This window comes from Camelina sativa, unplaced genomic scaffold, assembly GCF_000633955.1.
Source record: "Camelina sativa cultivar DH55 unplaced genomic scaffold, Cs unpScaffold00549, whole genome shotgun sequence".
NCBI lineage: Eukaryota > Viridiplantae > Streptophyta > Magnoliopsida > Brassicales > Brassicaceae > Camelina > Camelina sativa.
In genome coordinates this window covers 44,248-63,323 of record NW_010921726.1, presented here as the reverse complement: position 1 = coordinate 63,323, position 19,076 = coordinate 44,248, and the positions used below count along the sequence as shown (strand labels likewise).

The 19,076-nt window shown below is 29.9% G+C and overlaps 1 protein-coding gene and 2 pseudogenes across 1 annotated transcript; all 3 read right to left on the bottom strand.

Moving 5' to 3' along the window:
• Positions 1 to 8,256: 8,256 nt before the first annotated feature.
• Positions 8,257 to 9,924, bottom strand: LOC104773464 (putative F-box/FBD/LRR-repeat protein At2g05300). Its single transcript, XM_010498080.1, has 6 exons — positions 9,674 to 9,924; positions 9,521 to 9,602; positions 8,981 to 9,433; positions 8,740 to 8,880; positions 8,498 to 8,646; positions 8,257 to 8,260 (listed from the first exon to the last, which is right to left on the bottom strand). Exons 1-6 carry the CDS (start codon positions 9,922 to 9,924, stop codon positions 8,257 to 8,259), a joined length of 1,080 nt encoding a protein of 359 aa, XP_010496382.1.
• A 2,022-nt stretch (positions 9,925 to 11,946) lies between these two features.
• Positions 11,947 to 12,840, bottom strand: LOC109131569 (annotated as a pseudogene).
• Positions 12,841 to 14,682: 1,842 nt separating this feature from the next.
• Positions 14,683 to 16,641, bottom strand: LOC104773463 (annotated as a pseudogene).
• Positions 16,642 to 19,076: the final 2,435 nt, after the last annotated feature.

Below are 19,076 nucleotides of genomic sequence, written 5' to 3'. Positions count from 1 at the left end.
TAACTGAAATTACATAAATTATGAATTGACTTATTTGACCATTCATTTCATTCCAACACACTATAAATTATAATTGTAACTCCTCTAATGAAATTATATTAGAAATGTAACTTTCAACCCTTGGAATCCCATAAATAATCATTCTCACATCATCATCCACCATATCTAGAATCCTAAATATTTTCTTTGTTTTGTTTATGTTCTTGCATGGGTTCAAAACTCATAGTAAGAATATGATTATATAATTTGTACAATTTTATTTCTTTGTTTTTATGTATTTCTTCCTTCCTTCTTTGTATTCTTATTATTTTTAATTTTCAATTACATATGTATAATAAATTATTTTAGAAATGTAACTTCCATCCCTTAAAATCTTATAAATAATCATTCTCACATCATCATCCACCATATCTCATATGCTAAATATTATTTGTTTTGTTTATGTTCTTGCATGGATTCAAAACTCATGGTAAGAATGTGATTATATACTTTTTTTAGATTTCTCTTATATTTTGTTCAAATTTATTTATTTGTTTTTAGGTATTTCTTCCTTCTTTATCTGTCTTCTTATATTTTTAATTTTCAATTACATATGTATTATAAATTTTTGGTGACTGTAAAAAACAATTATTCACTCTCTCCTTGGTCCATTTAGCATTTAATTTCTAAGAAATAATATTTATTTTTAATTAAGTAAAAATATAATTATGTATATTAATCTATACTTTAAATCCACACTTTACTACTAAATTGTAACTGAAATTACATAAATATGAATTGACTATTTTTCCATTCATTTTCATTCAAACACACTATAAATTATAACTGTAACTCCTCTAATTAAATTATTTTAGAAATGTAACTTTCATCCCTTGAAATCTTATAAATAACCATTCCCACATCATCATCCACCATATCTCAAATTCTAAATATTTTCTTTGTTTTGTTTCTGTTCTTGCATGGGTTCAAAACTCATGGTAAGAGTGTGATTATATATTTTGTTAGATTTATATTATATTTTGTTCATTTTTTTAAATATATTTATTCCTTCCTTCTCTGTCTTCTTATTATTTAATTTTCAATACATATGTGTAATAAATTATTTTAAAAATGTAACTCCCATTCTTTGAAATCCTATAAATAACCATTCTCACATCATCATCAATTATATCTCAAATTGTAAATATATATATATATATATATATATATATATTTTTTATGTTCTTGCTTGGGTTCAAAACTCATGGTAAGAGTGTGATTATGTATTTTATTAGATTTATCTTATTTTGTTCAAAAATTATTTCTTTATTTTTATGTATTTCTTCCTTCCTTCTTTTTCTTTCTTATTATTTTTAATTTTCAATTACATATGTATAATAAATTATTTTAGAAATGTAAATGATTTATGCTTTATATTTACTTATGTATGTATTTAATTTTTCCTTTCTTGTATTTTTTATTTCGTATGTAATATATATATATATATATATGTTATTGTTGGATATTAAATATATTAACATAATTAATATTATTATTTATAAGTTTAAGTATGAAATAATAATAAATATAGAATAATATGCCATGTGAGATGAACTTTAGCTGAATTTTGTTCAAACAAAATAAATTATAAATATAACTCCCATAATTCTAAATGTGATGTAATTGCCATCAATTCTTATCATCTAAATAATCATTCTCTCATATTGGTATTTTATCACTCTTTCGTTCTCACATTCTCTCATATCTTCACTATTCCTCAAATTTTTTTTTTGTATATTTTTTTATTTTGTTGTTGTTGTTGTTGTTGTATGGGTTACAAAACCAGATGAAATATCATTGTAATAATTTAACACTGGTATTTAAAAAAAAAGATTCATCTCCATTATCTAATTTGGGTTATCATCATATAAGTAATCATTCTTTTCTCCTCTCCCACCATATCTCAAATCTCAATTTTTAAAAAACTTTTTCTAAATGTTGTTATATGGCTTACATATAAATAAAAAAATATTGTAAGAGTTTGATCTATCATCATATATATAAATGTTAGGTTTTGGTCTCTCCTTATTGGTTTCATTTAATGTTTTCTAATTTTTTTATTTTTTATTTACTTTCTAATTGTTTTAAACAATATTTAAGATCCCATAAAACAATACATTTAACTCACACATTAAAATAAAATTATAACTGAAAATAAAATAAATTATGCATTAATCATATTTCACCACTCAATTTTATTCAAACAAAATAAATTACTATTGTAGCTCCATAATTCTAAATGTAACTTCCATCATTTCTTATCATATAAATAAGCATTCTCTCAATCTCTCATTCTCTCATATTGACATTCTTTTACTATCTCATTCTCACATTCTCTCATTCTCTTCTACAATACCTCAAATCATTTTGGTTTTTTTCTTTTATTTTTTTTCTTATTTTTGTTGTATGGGTTGTAAAAAATAAATGAAATATCATTGTAAATTTTTAATGCTAAATTTTAATTTTAGAGACTACATGATATATATTTTACATTGTTCTTATTTTAAAAGATTCATCTCCATTATCTAATTTGGATCATTATCTTATAAGTAATCATTCTCTCCTCCTTTCCCGCCAATATCAAATGTTGTTATATCTCATATGTGTTGTAAGACTTTGATTCTATATTTTAATTCAGAAATTATTATATATATATTTTACATTGTTCTATTTTTTAAAGATTTATCTCTATTATCTAATTTGGATTATCATCTTATAGTAATCATTCTCTCCTCCTCCCACCAATATCAAATGTTGTTATATCTCATATGTGTTGTAACTTGTAAAATTTTGATTCTATATTTTAATTTAGAAAGTATTATATATATTTAACATTGTTTTCAATTTATATTTTATTTATATAAAAATAAAATATTTCTTTTATATTTCTTGCCTTTCTAATATATTCATATTAATTTTTTAAATTTGCATAGTTAAATTTAAATTCACATATGTTGGTTTTAACAAAAAAATCAACTTTATTTGAGAATTAGATGTTTCTATTCATTTTTAAACGATCAATGTGTAACATAATATATATAAGCATTTTGTCTTGCAATCACAAGTTCCATTTCCATTGCTTAACTATATGGTTAAACTATAATATATGTTGTCCTATTTGTAGGAACAACAACATACTTATTTAATATATTTAAAAAAGTAGATGATTAATCGAAATAAATATTTTTCCAAATTTTATAATTCTATCACTTTGAGTGTACTTATTACTTTGACAAACCTTGACATTGAAGTTCATAAAATCATATAAGAAAACTAAAATACTATGTCACTTCAAATTTGGAAGGAAACACTTGGTATTCATTTTTTAAAAAGTCAAGACACATATAAATTTATTAATATTTAACTCAACTTAAAGGCATAAAATGTCATTTAACTCAAAAATAACTTCTATCCAATAATTCCATACATTCCTCCCACAAATAATATATATATATATATGTTCAAGATTATATTTAAATATTACAGAATTTTTTAGTTAGCTAAACTTATAGTCACATATATATACAATATATATACATAAGAATTTATATTACTTATTAACACCATAATTCGGCCCAGTATTTGCTTAACTCAAAATTGGTTTCAAAGCCAACTAAAAAAAAAAACAGAAACGATCTTAGTGATATTAAACCAAAACATGGGCATACAAACATAATCACCTACACGGAAGATAATTATTTTTAAAAAATAATTTATTATTGCAACATCAACGTAGGAAGAGTTTACATAAGCAGTTAATTAGAATATCTAAAATACAATAGATGTACTGGAAACAATATCAGTCAATGATAAGAATGGATCCTTAACACCAAAAAACATCCTCATAATTCATAAAAAAATAAACGCCACAATTGTACATATCTAAACAAAATAGTATAAAGATATAGTGTATAAATACAAGTGACTGTAAAGCTCATATATACCTTATTAAAACAAAATAATACAAAAGAGAAAAGGAAAAAGATCAAAAACAAAACAAGAAAGTGCCAACAACACCACAACCCATGCGTTGCGTGGGGAAACACCTAGTATTAAATAATATTTCACATCGATAAATTAGGATGTCGAGGAGGTACATAATAAATGAATATATTGTATGTTAGATGCTAATTTATTTATTTAACATGATAAGAAAAATTGTATGTCGATAAGTTAACTGTTAGCACAATACAAAATTTATAACACATGCTATATAAAGTATTAACAGGAATATGCTATTATTATTTTTTGTGAATTGTGTGTATAAATATTTTATTTACGTGTTAAATGATATAGTATCATGATAAGTTCACATAACATTTGTTACGTGGATAGTTATCATGTTAAACGAGTTATTATATTATACAAAATATATTATTACCGATAACAATAATGGTAAAACACACTATACATATTTGTAGCATGTTAAGATACAAAATACATCAAATAATATTTATATTAACCAGTTCAGATATTAAATAATATTACACATCAGTAAACTAGGATGCCGACGAGGTACATAACAAATGAATATGTTGTATGTTAGATGATTATTTATTTATTTAACATGATAAGATAAATTGTAAATCGATAAGTTAAATGTCAGCACAATACAAAATTTATAAACATGCTATATAAAATATTAACAGGGTAAAAAATTATATAAAAAGATAAATGGTCTTGTAGCAAACTACGTACCTTTGTAACATGTTAAAATATTGCCAAATTATACCAAATTTCCCAAAAAATTCCGATCATCTATTTCCGATGATGACCATTGACGGCTTGCCGGTTCCGAGTTGGCTTATTTTACTTGCCTCTCCACCTCGCTTCTCACCACGACACCTCCGTTGATCTCCGCTCCGACTCTCTTGCTCGTCGATCCTCCTACGTTGCTCTTCTCACCGCTTGTCATGTTTCCCCATCAACTGAAACAGATCACAGTTGATTCAACCCCAGGTAGGATTAAAAACCACCACAGCGACACATGATCGAACGGAAGAGAAGAGAGGAGAGAGATAAAAAAATAAAAAAAAGTAAAAAAACCAAATAGATACAAGGGTAATGATGTAACTTTTATGACATTTGTACTGTGTAAATAGTGACGTTTTGTGTCAGTTAATTTTTCATTCCGATGGCACAGATTGCAATTACCCTTTAAAAATCTTGTAAAACACCTTTTACAAGATGTTTATAAGTATAAACCTTATAAAAACTTTTTTAAAACCTTGAAAATGTTGGTACAGATTGCAATTACCTTCAAAAAATCTTGTAAAACACCTTTTACAAATGTTTATAAGTATAAACCTTATAAAAACTTTTTAAAAACCTTGTAAATGTTTTTTGGCGGGAAATTTTTTTGTCGAAATTTTGTATCAAATTTTTTTTGACAAAATTCATTTTGGCGGGAAATTTTTTTGGCGGGAAAATATGTTGGAAATTTTTTTGGCGGGAAAATTTTGTTTTTCTTTTTATTGATTAAAATATTTTTTTTTATCTAAGGGTAAAATGGTCATTAAAAATTAAAGGAGTGCAAAAATAAAAATGACCAAAAAAGGATATTTTTGAAAATGGATATATTAAAAGGGGTATTTTTAATAAATTCTCAAACTTTTATAGCTCGTACGGGGAAAGGGGATATAGATTAAGGAAAACAAAAATTATCTTATTATATAAACCTTGGTTCTCAAAGTTAGTAACTCACCAGATCGTGACACGTGTTAATTTTAACGATCAGAGATCAAAGTTAAAAACTCACAAGATCATGACACGTGTCAATTTTAACGATCAGAGATCAAAGTTAAAAACTCACAAGATCATGACACGTGTCAATTTTAACAATCAGAGATCAAAGTTAGTAACTCTTCAGATCGTGACACATGTCAATTTAAAAAAGTTAGTAACTCACCAGATCGTGACACGTGTTAATTTTAACGATCAGAGATCAAAGTTAAATAATCACCAGATTATGACACGTGTCAATTTTAATGATTAGAGATCAAAGTTAGTAACTCATCAGATCGTGACATATGTCAATTTTAACGATCAAAAATCACAATTTTCAAGCTTGGTAAAATAAAGTATAATATAATTGTAATCTTATTATATTAAAAACAAAACAACTAAAATAAATATAATATGTGCCATCCATATCAAAGTTATACTACGTGTAAAAAAATTATGTCTCTATGGTTAACCAATTTCGGACATTGAGTATTGCAACAAGATTTGTGAAGGCACATGCGAAGAAAACGAAGATAATGGAGAGCCAATTGGCATTCTTAGGAAAAAAGCTTGAACTAATCTTTTAATTATGTTAAAAATCTTATTATATAAAGTTGGGTTTTCAAATTAATCACATGTCAAGTATACTGATGAAATGTTGACATGTGTCAAAAATTATTATTTTTCAAAACAGCTAATTAAAAAAATAACATTAAATCTAAATAAAATTTACATGTTTATCTAAAAAAAATTCTAAATCAAAAAGGAAAATTAACAAAACTAATATATTTTCCATTGTAAGCTACTTATGTTATACGTGTTTTCTCAATAAGATTTTGACATGTATAAACAAAAAAAGTAATTCACTAAGCATGTATATTATTATTAATAAATTATGTCAAAAGAATAAGTTGAGAATAAGTTGAGAATAATTAATAAATTATCCCCCTCTCTAGGATATCGTCGCCCTACTTTTGATTCGGGAAAAATAAGTTGAGAATTTATGATTCGAGAATATTTGAGACGAGATCATAACTTTAAGTTGTTTTTGTACAATTGGATACTTCTGAAGAGTAAATAGGTCGTTGATCCTTAGCGTGATTATGACATATATCATGTTTTGGATTGTATATAAAGTTTCTATTTTGTATATCTGAATTATCTAAGACTTATATGTACCATCATGATTATAATTTTCAAATTTTTATTTTTGTTATATTATATTAAATTTCTTTCAATTTCTCAATTTTTATTGGGTTATAAAATTATTGTAATTGAGTAATAATTTTCACCAGTTGTTCATCCAATATATTTGGAGAAAAAAACTTCATGGTTAAAGAAATTATGTCACAAAACAATTTTAGTAATTATAAGAACTATAATTATGCCAAAATGAAAGTAAAACAACATAAAGTTTGTTTAATCTGTTTAAAAGACATTTTATAGGTGGTGATAAAGAGTATACTTTAACAATAAAATAATTTTGGGTGTAAGAACATATTTTTAATGGTAAAACATAGAGTAAAATTTTATGTGGTTACTTATTAGATGTTGCTTTGATGAATTTGTTGCATGTAAAATATTTTGTGAATAAGTTGTGAAACATTTTTGAAATTTGACAATAATAATATTTGTAATGATGAACATTTGGTAAAAGTTTTAGTGGGATATAATTTAGCTTTAAATTATTATAATAATTGTTATAATATATTAAAAATATAGAAGTATAAATAAATGTATGAAGGTAAATATAAATATTCTCTAACTTAAATTATTTATATATTTACTTTAGAAAAAAAATTTCTTTATATATTTTTGAAAAATTGTTTTAGATTTAGGATTTATATTTTTTAACAATTTTTAAACCCGTACATCATGCGAGCCCTTATCTAGTAATTAACTAAGGGAATAGCTGAACTAGATTTTAAATTACAAAGTACAAACTGATTTGGTAAAATAATATTGCACTCGTGACGATTTGGGCAATATAGGGCTGATGTCAGCCAATCAGATTTGCAATTAATCGAGATTTTCCTATAAATCAATTTCTAGTGAAAAGAATATGTGAATTTTCCATTACCATTTACAACTGGGCTATAATGTATATATATATATATATATATATATATACATATAAAGTTAGTTTTTTTCTCTTTTCCTTTTTTCTTTGAATTTTCCAAAATCACAACCTTCACATTATTAAACAGAAACAAAAGAAAAAAATTAGGACTAATGAATATATGTCAAAATTTTAATATGTTAAGTAAAACATTTGACCTTGCTTAGAGTTCACTAATATCTGAACTGATTGAAGATTATGAGCTGCCATGGAACTTCAGAAATTCAAAGAGCAAAAGAAGAACGCTAATAGCATCATTACAAAGAACCGAAGCCAAACCAACCAAAAACCTTTGTCATGAACTTGTACGCAAACTCACATTGTCTTTACGTGATAAAACCATAAAACCCTATTCTAGCGATTTGTTTATAAGGTTAACTGTTCAACATAAACAACTCCATACATATTACGAAAATGGAATAAAACCTCACATGTTTCCGGCTCGTCTCGTTACTAAATCATAGGATGACAACTTCACATTTGGTAGATACTCTTGGGATTTTGAAGTCTTCTATATAGATTTCATCTTTTGTTAAATGAGAATTTAAACGTAGTGACAGTTTATTTAAACGTAGTGACAGTTTCTTGAGGATTGCGGAATTCTCAAGGAAGTACCTTACTAGCTTTGCTTCTATAGCAAGTCCGAAGATTGGGGATTTGATGTCAACAAACTCGAGGGACGACAGTAACCACTGAGGCACCGATGAAAAATTAACACGTTTCATCTTCTTGGAACTCAGCTGACTGAAAACACCGATCCTTCCCTGAGGAAAAGTTAGAAAACACAATGAATATGAAAAAAAAAAAAAACTTATTATATAGACAAGAAAATCATAGGGGTTATAGCAAATCATCACCAAAATGAGAGATTTCAGATTCGGGCAGCTCTCAAGAAAGATTGGAAACCATTTCAGATTGAATGCATCGAGAGTAACACATAGACGGGTCATATAACCAAATTGAGGTAGCCGTCCAAATTTTGAGTATTGATATATGTGCTGGAACCAAACCAGAGAAAAGATTATGGATTAGAAACTTTCATATTATAGAAAATGTGCATGTCCAAAACCTACATTAATTTGATATATATATATATACCTTCAAAGTGGTTGCACGTATAGTCATATACTTGACCCTCGAAATCCAAGTGAGAAAACTGTAGATGATATTTCTCTTCGCTTCATCAACATCCTCATCAACCGTAAGGAAGAGAGAAAGATCTAACTTGGCGTTAAACTCCATATTTTTTACCATAAATCTTTTAGATATGTCATCACTGATTGTCAAACAACATAGTAAAGGAGCATCAATCACAATTCCGGAAACAGAATGCAATGAACCACCTCGTACTAAACTGAGCGTTTTCAGTGACGGAGAGTGCACCCGTAAGACTTTTGCACCATTCCCATAAGTGTTAATTTTCAATTCCTCCAAGACAGGACAGCCTGAGATAAGTGTCTCGAGAGTGGCCTCATTGGGATACAATATTTTTATTAACTGCATAGTCTTCAGACAAGGGAAGGAGAAAAGCGTGACATCAGCTAAGGTTACCTGATGGAGTTTCAAAGATACTAGTGTCTCACATCTATAAAGCCTTTGAGGCTGCCAATTAACATGTAGATAGATATTGGATCTTACACTTAACTGCAGCATCAAGCAATGATGTGAGACACGTCTATATTGGATCTTACACTTAACTGCAGCATCGTCTATATTGTGTCTACTACACCCAACATCAATAGTTAACTTCAGATTTTCTATAAATGAAACCCTATTAGAATAAATAAAAACTTGTGATCACCAAAACTCATCAAGACACTCCAATCTCGGAAACGGTAGTCATCCAGTTCCAATTTAGGAACCCAAAGCCAAAGACTCTTCCATCTGCTGGACAAAACACTTGTCTTAACAGCTTCGTTTATGGGAAGATGAGAAAGAATGTGACATATCAACGGATCAGGTAATTCGCTTATCCCATCTTCCTTCAACCTCTTACTTAACCCTTTGGAAGGAGCTTGTTTAGATTTCTTTCTATCAACCATGTCTTTATTTCTTTTTGTAAAAAAACTTTAAACAAACTTACAAAGAATACGATTAACCAAGGGAAGGGTCGAAGAAATATTGAAGGAACGAACCTGAAAGCACGAGCAGATGAGACAAATCTGTTAGGTCTGAAAATTACAGCTGGCTAAATGATATGGGACTCGTGAAAGGTTTTCTAGTAATTTTGGGCATATTGGGCTGAGTTTATATAGTCAGCACATTTACGATATCGGTTAAGGATTACTAATACCCGGATTGAGGATCTTCAAGTTCTTTGTTAAGTAAGGTTTTATAAACTGATGTGATCTGAAGAGAAGAGGAGTTTACTAATCAATATTGTTCATTGCATGATTAAAAAGTATCTGATCGTGTTTACGTAATAACCATACATAACAAAAAAATCAATGAACTTGAGAGACGATAACAAACATTCGGAAGGAGATGAAAAAACTGATTTGATCCATCTCCTTTGAATGTAGCCTTTGGTGATAATAATCAATACTTGAGTTTTTCAACGTCTTATAAAAACGTTATAGAAAAAAGGTTCAAGTAAGTAAGAAGAAGAAGAAGAAGAACAACCTAGTGATGTTCTTAGTTAATTTATGGTTAATTGTAAAACTTTTTTTCCACATGCCAAAGAAAAAACAGAGTCGCAACCAATCGATTCTAAACTCAGTAAACAACATGAGTTGTTACAAGACAATTTTTATCCCCTGTTTAATCCTAGGAAACATACACAAACTATACTCATGGTGTCTCTCTAGTTGTTACCAAATTAAACAGAGCCAGTTTCTTTAGGAATATACCTATTGATTTTCATGGCTTCATCAGAACTGGAGATAGGGAATCTGATAACTGCAAACTAGAGAGCGATGATAACAATTACTTAATAAGGCACAAATGAAATGCACAATTTGGACTTCTTTGTCATTCTTCTATAACCCCTGAGACTGAGCCATATGAGCCTTAGCTAAAGAAGATGCAGTTACAACAAATTCACAAATCTAGTGGGAGTTTCTTGACGATTCCTATATTTTATCTTATTAGCTTCATTTTTGCGAATTCTGTTTACCGAAATTTGCATTGAAAAAGAAACTGACTTGATGTATGATCATTTCCCTGACCTTTGATATTTAATAATCTAACTTTGGCATTAGAATACACATTCTGGCATTGCTTCTCTGTATATCTAGTATGACTAATAAGTACTTGAGTAGAAGAACATGTATATAATTAGTGCTTGAGTAGCAGGACATATGTATATAATTAATGCTTGATCGAGTAAGTTGTGGAAGTATCCATCAAATTCGAAATAAAGTTGGTCACTGGTGATTATTACATGTGCAGCAACCACCAAGTAACATAAGAATGACTTAAACAGGAAAAGTTGCTTTTGGCTCAAGGCCTAAAATATATCCTTCCTAACATCAACTAATCTAACGACCCAACGAAATATTCAATACTTTTTTTTTTAGGAATGAAAGAATAATGGATTTCACAAATGCTAGAGCATCTTGGCATTGCAAGGAGTTCTTGAAGGAAGGCACACTTAGCTTTTTCGGTATAATAAGCATCCAGCCTAAATTTCTCCAGAATTGTTGAATTCTTCAGGAAGTATCTTATTAGCTCCATTTCTCCTTCATACAATGAGATCGCACGTTTCCATTCCACAAACTTTAGCGATGATACCAAACACTGAGGCACTGTTGATAACATCACCTTTGGATCTTTCGATCTCTCATGAAACATGTATTTGTACTTGAAACAAATATAGAAGAAAATAAATTGGAGTAGAGAAATAAACGCAATAGATATGCATAAATCAGAGGGTTAAAGTTATTCATTACCAATACGAAAGATTCTAATTTTGGGCAGCTCTCAAGAAGGATTGGCAACATTTCAAGATCAGATTTAGAAAATTTAACATTCAAGCGGGATAGGTTACGAAACTGAAGCACTGGTCCTGATTTAAAGTATTGAATTATTCCCTGGTAGCAGAAATAAACAGGTAAAAACAAATGTTATGGTGAGAAAGTCTTGTGGAGGAAGGTTTTTAAACAATAATGCTCAAAAGTTGAGAAGTATACCTTCCAAATAACATTACTTATAACTAGATCCCTGACCCTCCAAGTATCGGTGGTATCGGCGAGGATATCGCAAATCATGCTTTCACTATATACCTTTACGGAATCAATATCTAGTTTACCAGAGAAACCAGAATTGATGATCTCAAAGTTCTTTGTCAAGTAAACCTTAGTCCTCAGACACTGGAGTAAGAGGTGCATCAATCACAACTTGTGTGTACTCATCGATATGGATTCTCTTCAGTGTATGAGAGCGAACTTGTATTGCATTATGATTCGAACTTCGGAAGAGTTTTAAATCTTCGAGAACTGGAGAGCCTGAGATAAGTTTCTCCAACGTGGCCTCATTGGGATAGTAAAATCGTTCTAAATGCATGATCTTCAGACAAGGTAAGGAAACAAACTCGGCATTTGGAAAGAAAGCCCAACAGAGTCGTAAGTGTACTAGTGTCTCACAAGTATATATGCTCGGGGGTATCTGAAGAGTCTGAAAACAACAAACATCAAGATGCTGAATCTTACTCGTAATCACAACATCAATCCATTGGGTGGGAAAAAACATGTCATTACGACAGAAATTGACCCGGAATTTGCGTATACAAGACCAGGATTATAAAGGGTATTGTAATTTGAGAATGGCTCTAAGTCCAATCCAGGAACCAACAGCCAAAGATATCTCCATTGGGTAGACAAAACACTGGTTCTTACAGCATCCTTGGTAGAAAGATGATAAAGTATTTCACATATCAAATGTTCCGGTAATTGGCTTATCCTATCTGCTTCCCTATGTGACACTTTGTCACATATTTTGGTTTTCTTCTTTCGACCCATTATTTTTGTTTCTCAGCACACACCTATAATCTGCATCATCAAATTTAACAAAAGAAGAAAAAAAAAACTGAAAGTTACATAAACAGCCAACTAATTTTGAATATAATGCGTAGCTTGTATCATACTAATCTAGATGCGTACAAAGCTCGGAGAAAGATGAATGGCGACACAAACCCTAGTCAAAATTTCTCAAATGAACTAGAAATCAAGGAAAATAAGTATAAGAAGAAGAAGAAGAAGAAGAACACACCGGAATGGAGTTTAATTACCACGGCAGATCAAACTATTCGCCCTCCTTGACGTTGACGGTCTCATGTCGAGAATGATTTCTTGCCCTAGACCACTGTTGTGAATTTGCCCTAGACCACTCATGTGAATTAATAATGGCCTTACCGTTTTATCTCTTCCTTATAAACGCCTTACCGTTTTATCTCTCCCGTATAAACGTCTTGCTGTTTTTATCTCTCCATCTATACTAGTATTTTTGCAGCAGTTTTTGCTCAAAAATACTAATAAGGAAAGTTTTAGCAATTAATGCTACTAATGCAATTAATTCTGTCGACCTCTAGCAATTTTATATAGACCTCTTAGTATTTTATGGGCCTCTTGATAATTCATAATTTAAAGGTCTCCATTTATTTAGGTTGTAGACAAAATGATGTCTAAAATTTCATAGGACCCGCGAAAATATAATCTTTTGCTAATAATCTAGACAAAATTTCCGGAAAATGAATTTGTAAAATTCTGGAAAATTACATTGCAATAACTACGACATTAATGATATTCTCAATTAACTAAATGATTCTGAATACAAATGAATAGACTCGTGATTTATCAGACATTCAAACTTTTATTTGGTTTATTTAAAACATTAAAGATTTTAAAACTTTTATTCTTTATTTTAAAGATTTTTAAAAGGTTAAATATAAAAAATATTTAAAACTTTTAAAAAGTTAAATATGATAAATATTATACCGTAGATACACAATAAATATTAAAAGTTAAGATGATATAGTGTGAGTTAAAATATCTCGGGACGGGGTTGTATAGCAGGACGGGTTTTATTGATATTTATATAAATTAAAAAATATCAGTAATTCGGTGTTACACGGGTAAAAAATCATTTCATTATTTTGTTAACACTGTCAGTATCAGAGAATAGACATATCTAATTAAATTTAAATAAATATTATATAAAAAATAAATTATATTGTGGTATTAGTTTATTTAACAATTATTATATAATTATAACATATTTAACCAACAAATACAATTTATAATTTTAATATTTTAATTATAAATAATTTTGCCCCGCGGTGTACCGCGGGTCCTAATCTAGTTGAGTTAATAACTTTTGAAACCATATTTTATATAAATAAGATTTGAATAATTTTTTATATTTTAAAATTTTGATATGTTCTATTAGTTTTTAATCATCTCATCACGTAATGCTGCATTACTTGCGTTGTTAGTTTGTTACCAAGAGTTAACGTGAGTTTGTGTATGTATGGAACCACACTGGAATCGAAAAACCTGTGTCACCAAAATGCAGAAAGGCATCAAACAGAACCAGTGACAAACCAACATGTCGGGGATGCGCAGGTCCGACCAAATTCCTGCATGATCGTATCCTTTTCTTACCAATCAACATCACAAAGTGCAAAGTAACATAAGGAATGAAATAGAATGACTAAAAACCTCATCAAATAAATTAGAAACAGAAAGCAAGAAAGTAATAAACTTCAATGCGACAACAACAATAACACAATTTCTTGCAGAAGTAGCTTCAAACAATTTCATCCATATCTTACTCCAAAGAAAATCTTCACTACTCTCCACCAGTCACAGTATGATGACTTGACAAGTGCTAGAGCGTCTTGGGATTTTGAGGAGTTCCTTCAATACGTCATCCTTTCTTCGACAATAATATAAACGCAGAGTGAGTTTCTTGAGAATTGCTGAATTCTCTAGGAAGTACTTTACCAGCTTCATTTCTGCTGAGAATGTGCAACTGAATTCAACAAACTCGAGCGACGATAGCAAACACCCGGGAACAGATGGAAAACTTATTTGATTTCTCTCCTCAGAATGCATCTGGTCAAAGTCATCCAATGACTGAGTAAAAAGAGAGAGGATTTAATCACAGTGAGAAGATATAGATAAGCTTCATAAAGATTCAAGAAAAAGAAAAAAAAAAAAAACTCATTGGGTTGAGCAGATCATTACCAAAATAAGGGATTTCAAGTTTGGGCAGCTCTCAAGAAAGGTTGGTAACCATTTCACAATGGATACACATAGACTAACAACGTACAGACGGGACATGTAACCAAATTGAGGTAGAGGTTCTAATTTCGAGGAATGGTAGATGAGCTGTAACCAAACAGAAAATATTGTGGGTTAGAAATTTCCACTGTAGAAAAATATAATATTAGCGCATCTCCAACACATATGTACCTTGAAAGCTTCCGCAGATATCGTCATATCCACCATGACCCTTGAGATCCCAGCCGGAAAACTTATTTGATCTCCTCATAATGCAGATATGCAAGTATATTATCTAAGTCCTGAGGAAAAAAGAGAGGGAGAGGATTAAACATGATGAAAAAATACCTGAAGTCTTTATAAAGCTGAAAAAAAAAAAAAAACTCATTGATCATTACCAAGATGAGGGATTTTAGATTCGGGCATCTCTCAATAAAAGTTTGCAACCCTTTCAAATCGGATATATCGAGTTTAACATGCAGGTGGGACAGATAATCAAACTGAGGCAGCGGTTCTACTTTGGAATACTGATGAATGATCTGAAACCAGACAAGGTTAGTTACTTTTCATTATAGAAAAATTAATGGGAGTGTCCAATACAAAATATTTATACCTTGAAAGTGTATATACATATCGTCATATCCATGACCGTCAAGATCCCGGACATAAACTTCCGGATGCTACTGATCCTTGATGAGACGCTTGCTTCGTCAAGATCCCCCAACCCAAAGTGGAGAGATATATCTAACTTGGCATTGGACTGCACATTGTTTACTATAACGCTTTCTGAATCGAGATCATCGATTCTCAAACAGATAGTAGAGGAGCATCAACTACAACTCCAGGAGCAGAATCAAACTGGAAAGAAGAACTCCGTTGTAAACGGAGCCTCTTCAGTGAGCGGGAGTGCACCCGATAGACTTTTCCATCAGTCCATACTACGTTAATCTTTAAATCTTCAAGGACAGGGGAGGATGAGACAAGTCTCTCAAAAGTAGCCTCATTGGGATACACAATATCTTTTAAACGCAGGATCTTTAGACATGGCAAGGAAACAAACTCGGCATTAACCAAGGTCAGCTCATAGAGTTTTAGAGATACAAGTGTCTCACTAACATAAATGCTTGAGGGCATCTCATGAAAACAATTGCCTCGACTACGGCGAACATAGAGACATTGTATCTTACGCTTAACCAAGGCCTCTATCCATGATGTGAGATAAGATGCATCGTTTTCATCAATAGTTAACTTTAGCTTGTTTATGCATGAAGCCCTGTCCGAATCGAAAAACCTATCACCAAAACTCTTAAAGGCATTGGAATTTGGGAGGTGCCAACATGCCAATTCCAAACTAGGAACAAAAAGCCAGAGACTTGTCCATGTGGTTGACAAAACGCTTGTCTTAACACTGTCTTTTGGAGGAAGATAAGAAAGAATCTGACATATCAACGGATCGGGTAATTGGCTTATCCTATCTTCCTTCAATATCTCACTCAACCCTTTGGAACGAGCTTGTTCCGTTTCCCCTCTTCCAAACATTTGTATGAATACTTCAGTAGCTTCCAAATCCGAAAAAAAAAAAACAAAAAACAAGATATGACGGCGTAAGTATTGAGAACACATAGATAGCTTCTTTCCTAATCAACCTAAGTAATTACTAAAACCAAAAAAAAAACCTAAGTAATTGCATCAAACACAGAGACCAAAATAGTAGTCTCATTCTAGCTCTACTCACGAAATCAGAAAGACAAATGAAGAAACAAAATTCGATTAACAAGAGAGACGAACCTAAACGCGAGTGAGAGAGGCGAATCCGTACGGTTTGAAATTACAGGGTCACCTCTGTTTGCACTTGCGACGAGGGATGGTGGAGTGTGAAGAACTGAAGATGGTGCTTCCCCGTTAATTTGGGCCTACTGCTACTGGGAGGCGGTGATGAACAATGATGTTGTTCGAGAGATTAGGGACTTGTACAACAATGGTATACGACAAGGTATAGGAACAATTTTACCAATGGTTTCATTAAATTTTATTTTAAAAATAATATTTTTTTTTCAAAAATAAAAACTCCAATAAGAGTTTTACCATTGGAGAGGATTAATTTTAATTCTTATTTTTGAAAAGTACACACTTTTAATCTTAAAAAAAATGATAAGAATCTCAAAACAATAACATTCCATTGGACATGTCACTAAAATATAGGATCCGTCGGTTCGATAAATCTCGGATTTTGGGTACTTTATGTTTCTTCTTATACCCATAACAAACAAAACCAAACTCAATTTTCGTTTTTTGTTTTTTTTATTTAGTGTAAAAAAAATGAGAATATTGGTTCTCTTAGAAGAATGAGCCTAGTGTTACTGCTGCTATGTCAATTCAAGAAAAAGAAAAAAAAAGATAATCAGAAAGCAAGGAAAAAAAAAATAACAACGCTAAACCAATGGTAAACTACTACAAATATTAAACTTTGCCCATCCACACAAAATAATCAGAGAAAACATATATACTGTTTGTCCGCTAATTAAGTTTTGATATCAACATACTCGAGTGATGATAGGCTTGATAGCAAACACTTGGGGACAAATGAAGAACAAATTTGCTTCATCTCCTCGGCGCTTAGCTCCTGGTTCCGACCAATCTGATATTGAGGAAAACGGAGAGGAGGGAAACACAATGAAATGATATTGGGAAAAAAAAACTTCATAGACTTAAGAAAAATATCATAGGGTTTAGTTAGCAGATTACTCACCAAGACTAGGGATTTCAGATTCGGGCAGCTCTCAAGAAATGTTGGCAACAAAGTCAAATTGGGTGTGAAGAAAGTAACACTAAGGCGGGACAAGTAACCAAATTGAGGAAGCGGTTCTAATTTGGAATATTGATGAATATCCTGATATAACAGACATAAAGTATTGTGGGTTAGTATAACTTTTCACTAGATGTGCAAGTCCCATACATACATATCTTATACAATAAGAGAAGGTTTTTTCTAACTTTTACTCACACTGCAACATTTGGCATTCTCTTTTACCGACATCTGTCATCCTTTATTTCTATTTTATTATTTAACAAATTTATATCATTTTCAATTCCAAATAGTCATAGTTCTCTTCCTAATGTTAGTACAATTGACATATATTTTTAAATCCACTTTTATATCTTAAATTTTATTGTCAAACAAAATCAAATTATTTTATAATAAAATCTCATATTATGTATATGATAAGAAATGTAATATTCTATAACATTTACTAATAAATAACTGATATTTGATACATCTATTTTAAACATTTTTCTTACATTTTATTTAATTTGTCCTTCATCCTTAAAGTAAAAAAATACACTATTTTATAATAAAAGAAAATATCATAATAAAAATCATATCTTGGATGAGAAATGAAATAGTTTAAATACATGATTATGATTAAGCCTTAATGTAATTTTATAAACCTTAATTTTCACACGTTTTAAAATCATATAATATTTTCTTTCATTGAGTAGACAATAAAGTTAGTCAGTTCCATACTTCCTCTCAAATCCTATTAAATTATGATAAATTACACAACAATAGCTTCTTCTTTTATATCAATACACATATCAACTTTAAAAAAAAAAAGATTTGTTCTCATGTTGACAAAAAAAAAATCAATCTTGTCAAGAGCATTTCAGAATTGTTCTCATGTTCAAATCATATATATAAGAAGATTTTCATATATGTTGACTTTCTTGATTTTCTATCTATTTATTTCATTAGAAAACTGTAAGTGACATATTTAAAATAGTATTAATTAAATCATTAAGTTTGATTATTCCTTATATGGAAAATATATTAAAATTTAATATTTAATATCATGTAGTGGGTTACAAATTGCTTTTACCATGCATTAAAGAGAGTAACTGTTAATAAAATATTTACAAATATTAAAACACAAATTGTATTACAGTTAATACATTAAAGTGTATTCATATGATGA

Excerpts from the sequence above, each read along its gene's own strand:
- LOC104773464 (XM_010498080.1), bottom strand. The coding sequence starts at position 9,924 with ATGGTTGATAGAAAGAAATCTAAACAAGCTCCTTCCAAAGGGTTAAGT. Across the intron at positions 9,434-9,520 it reads GCTTGATGCTGCAGTTAAGT|GTAACCTTAGCTGATGTCAC; the intron begins GTAAGATCCAAT and ends AAACTCCATCAG. Across the intron at positions 8,647-8,739 it reads ATCTGAAATCTCTCATTTTG|GGAAGGATCGGTGTTTTCAG; the intron begins GTGATGATTTGC and ends ACTTTTCCTCAG.